This window comes from Lactuca saligna, chromosome 4 (assembly GCF_052625555.1).
Source record: "Lactuca saligna cultivar CGN05327 chromosome 4, ASM5262555v1, whole genome shotgun sequence".
In the NCBI taxonomy this organism is placed as follows: domain Eukaryota; kingdom Viridiplantae; phylum Streptophyta; class Magnoliopsida; order Asterales; family Asteraceae; genus Lactuca; species Lactuca saligna.
The window spans coordinates 53,485,322-53,490,039 of NC_136420.1; the positions used below are offsets into that span (position 1 = coordinate 53,485,322).

Below are 4,718 nucleotides of genomic sequence, written 5' to 3' on the forward strand. Positions count from 1 at the left end.
CAGATAATAGAGGTCATGAGATTGAGATTGAGATTTTGATCTATACCTAAAGCCAAAGAGGCAAAGACGAAGACGCAGATGCAGGTAAAGGCGTATGATAAGTTACCATTGCAATGACATCAATCGCTAAGGGCAGTAAGAACAGTGTCCCAGTAGGTCTTGTTTAGTGTTTATCGTTGTAGCAGATCGGAATTTTTGTCTCCTCATCTTCAATTTTTATTTAACGCGCTTATATTCCCTCTGAATTTTTTTATTGGCCGCCTTCTACTCCTTTTCCCCGCCTCCAAAAGCTGCATTTGCATTCGTGATCTAGGTATTGACAAGATTGGGCCAAAAATAATTTCAACACCAGTAGCAACTTGTTGAAAAGTGATTCCCCTATATGATGTGATGCCCTGGGCAGTGGCCCAGTTCGCCCTGCCCCTTGGGCCGGCCCTATATATATATATATATATATATATATATATATATATATATATATATATATATATATATATATATATAGAGAGAGAGAGAGAGAGAGAGAGAGAGAGAGAACATATAATAAATAAAAATATGAATAAAATATATATTAACTAATTTTTAACATGGATTCCACATTAGTATCATGCAAATGCCAACTAAGCGTCACATAAGGCTTAACCGAATAACAATGCTATTACCCGTCATGCTCGTATAACTTAAACACGAAATCCAGACAAAATCACTTGTCTCTATTCAACAAAAACGATAACATATTGCCAAACATCTATGACCTATTTATACTCATATTTTTCATTAAGTAAAGAAGAATATATTGCAATACAAAAATACAAGTCACTTTTTTAATAACCCATCAAGCAAGTGTCAAACATTTGATCCTCTATTTCTTCATGAACCAATGGAAGTGTTCTAACAACCCATTCGACCATTTCACAAGTCTTTTCACTAAGAGAACTAGTGATCAAGTCTCCCTTATAAAACACACACATTTCTCCCCCAATCGAAATCCAACTACATCCAGGAGTTTTACCCAATCTCAACCTTCTCATTTTCAATCTAACCCTTGAAGCATCACTCCACATGCCACAAGAATCATATAAGCTACACAAAGCAGTATAATTACTAGCATTCTTAGGTTCCATTTCAAAGAGATGATAAGCTGCCATTTCACCAATCTCAATGTTTCTATGAACCAAAGAACCAGCCAGAAGTGCACCCCATACACTTGCTGGTGGCACCATCATCATACTTTCTATCAACTCTACTGCTTCCTTAAAGCACCCAACACGACTCAAAAGATCCACTAAACAAGCATAATGCTCTACACTAGGTTCAAAACTATATAAAGATCTTATAGAATTAAAAATCTTTTTGCCTTGATGTATGAGACCCGAGTGGCTACAACTAGCTAGGATTGCAGTGAGTGTGACATTGTTTGGTTTAAATCCAGATTCTTTCATCTTCTCAAATAAATATAGAGCTTGTTCTCCATCTCCATGGAGTCCATAGCAAGATATCATTGTTGTCCATGTCACTAAATTGGGATTTTTCATGGTATGAAAAATCCTTTCAGAATCACACAAGCAGCCGCATTTGGAATAGAAATTGATCAATGAGTTTCCAATAGCAGTATCATTGTAAAGATTTGCGTTCTTTAACACTTGCCCATGGACTTCTTTACCTTTTGTAATGTCGCTTAATTTCCCACAAGTGTTTAAAAGGGTTGGAATTGTCATGGAGTCCATCTTCATTCTGTTTTCAAGCATGTTTCTGAAACAATCTAGAGATTCCAGTAGCAAACCAGCTTTTGAGAGCCCTGAAATCATTGAATTCCATGAAACCGAGTCTTTCAATGGCAACCCATTGAAAATCAATTTTGCATCTTTTAAATTCCCACACTTGGAGTAAAAATCCAAAATGGAACTCCCCACAACAAGGTAATTTTCGAAACCAAGTTTAACCACCATACCATGCAAGATCAGACCAAGTGAAACATCGCCGATACCTGTACAGGCCTTTAGTACCGGAGGTAATGAGTAGTGGTCCGGTGTCATACCTGAGTTTAAGAACTCCTGGAAGACGCTAAGACCGTTATCGTGCATAGAATTTTGAACGTAAGCTGAAATCACGATGTTCCAAGAATGCATGTTTCTTTGGAGCATTCTGTCGAACAGCTTGCGGGCGTTTGGTAGAGACGCTCTAGAATAAGCCAACAAGAGATCTGTTTGGAGCGTGACATCGTGACAGAGATCATGGATGAGTATTTGAACGTGGGTTTGTTTAGCGTGAGCGAATACTGTGCGAGGAATGCTGTTTCGCAAGATAGAACTCAAGCTTCCCATTGTGTATGACATTTTTTTTGGATGTATGCAACTGCTAATTTGCTGATTTCTGCTTCATTTTGGGTCCTTTTGTTGATTGCGTTTGTTTAATTCGGCCATTAGAGAATAATTAGTGTCATTGTTTAATGATTCGATTGAATTAATGGATGAGTTTCTTTTATCTCAACTCGATAACGTACTCTTTTAACTGATGATTAATATTTTTGTGAAAATTAATTCAGAGGGGCCTGTTACTTATGGCCCATTAAGCATGAAAAATAAAAAAAGCCCAAATCATGTGAAAATTGGGCCTGTACCACTATAATAGCACTTGATCCCTTCGCTTTCCTTTCTTCTCCGCCTACATTTGCATCTCATCAGGGTTTCAAGCCAACCAACCAGTGCGGCAGCAGCAGCAGCGAACGCCACATCTCCGTCACCATGGGTCGTATGCACAGCGGCGGGTAACCTTTGCTCCTTCAAATCTACTATTGTATATATGCATTTGGTCGTTGTTCAAGTCTATAGATTTACTACTGGAATTCGAAATGCATATTATATATCTTTTCTGCCCTCGAAACACGCTTGGTTTTGAGTTTTTAGTGTGAATCGAGTTATTTTAAAGGTTAAATTTCTTTCGATTACGTTTTCTATCAATAATATCGAACATTTTGCAGTCGTCTCTGAATTTGAATAGTAATTAAAGTGCTATCTATTGAGTTTTAGGTTATATAGACATTCTAGAATCATGAATGTGTATTGATTTGTGAGTGTAAGGTTCATTAACTTGATATTCGATTTGATTTTTTTTGTTTGGTGAACAGAAAGGGTATTTCAGCCTCAGCTAAGCCATACAAGAGAACTCCACCAAGCTGGCTCAAGATCTCTCCTCAGGATGTATGTTATGTCTTTAATGTTCATCGTTCAAAGCTCATATTACTTATTTTCCTGTAGCTCTAGATGCTTATGTATTGCTTCCCTTGATATAGATAATCATTAAGTGAAACTTAAAATTCCATGGTTTTCTATTACCTTGATACCAATTATTCAGCTTCTTTTAATTTGGTTCGGTTGATGATGTTTTTGTTGTGCATTTCAACAACTTCAACATATCTTTTCAGTCTTACTGTAAAAGACTGTATGTCTTTGTGATTTGTGTATCTTAGTATTATAAATTCCAAATCTGATTACAACTCTTTGATTAATAATTCTTTAGGTTCAAGACAGTATCTGTAAGTTTGCAAAGAAGGGTCTAACCCCATCACAGATTGGTGTTATCCTTCGTGATTCTCATGGAATTGCACAAGTGAACAGTGTAACAGGGAGTAAGATTCTCAGGATTCTCAAGGCACATGGTATGCATTCTATTAATGATTGTCTTTTTTAATATGTTAATGTTACTAATATTCGATGACATGGCAGGGCTTGCTCCTGAAATCCCAGAGGATTTATACCATTTGATCAAGAAGGCAGTTGCTATCAGAAAGCATTTGGAGAGGAACAGGAAGGACAAGGATTCCAAATTCAGGTTGATTCTTGTTGAGAGCAGGATTCACAGACTTGCTCGTTACTACAAGAAGACCAAGAAGCTCCCACCTGTCTGGAAATAGTATGTTCCCAATTTTCTATTTTCATCTATATTTTATTACTTAAATCCCATCATTTAGTTTATTTTTATAAGGGTTATATACTGATATATCAAGACTCGAAAATTCTCTCCATGGATATTCCTATGTTGATTGTGGTACTGATATTGTTTTCTTGTTGTTGCAGTGAGTCAACCACAGCTAGCACCCTTGTGGCATAGGAAAGTGGTTTAGGGAAATCGAATTTTGAGTTTTAAAAGCGATGTTTTTGTTGGGAACATTCTGTTGATCTTTGTTATAACTAAGGATGTTTGGACTATGAAAAGATTTTGATTGAAGAACTTGCTAAGAATGTAGTATCAATTTTAAAGCACTTTGTCGTTCGTGTTTGTTTATCTGTTGTGGTTGTTTGATGTCAGAATATGGTTATCTATCTCAACTAAATCATCATAATCTTTTGTGGTTGATAATATGTTCTAGAAAAAACTTGTTTACACTGATATTCTTGCAAATCATGATTGAGTTTTAATTTCATTTTGACTATGTTTATTTAATCTTTTGATTTTATTCAAAAATTATTGTGAATGGATAAAAATTTGTGTACCAATCATTTTTCTATTTAATATATATTATATGAATGGCATATGCTTTTAATATAACTTTATATAAGTTTGCATAGTAATGTGATGAATTATTTAATAAATATTTGTTATTTGTTTGTGAAAAACTATTGAGAAACGGAGGCATTTTCGTACTGCAAACAATTTAGGATTCCACATCCTCATAGGTCATAGCATCCCAATTCTTCTACAGCTAAATAGTATTAACT

General features: G+C 35.6%; 2 protein-coding genes across 2 annotated transcripts; one reads left to right on the top strand and one right to left on the bottom strand.

The window, feature by feature from the left end:
* Window positions 1-824: 824 nt before the first annotated feature.
* LOC145039613 (pentatricopeptide repeat-containing protein DOT4, chloroplastic-like) lies at window positions 825-2,324 on the bottom strand. Its single transcript, XM_078987649.1, has one exon. The coding sequence runs from the start codon at window positions 2,322-2,324 to the stop codon at window positions 825-827; it is 1,500 nt and encodes a 499-aa protein (XP_078843775.1).
* A 331-nt stretch (window positions 2,325-2,655) lies between these two features.
* LOC145041873 (small ribosomal subunit protein uS15-like) lies at window positions 2,656-4,278 on the top strand. Its single transcript, XM_078990080.1, has 5 exons — window positions 2,656-2,767; window positions 3,128-3,200; window positions 3,520-3,658; window positions 3,726-3,912; window positions 4,077-4,278. The coding sequence occupies exons 1-5, from the start codon at window positions 2,745-2,747 to the stop codon at window positions 4,108-4,110; spliced, it is 456 nt and encodes a 151-aa protein (XP_078846206.1). The 5' UTR covers window positions 2,656-2,744; the 3' UTR covers window positions 4,111-4,278.
* The last annotated feature ends 440 nt before the right edge of the window (window positions 4,279-4,718 follow it).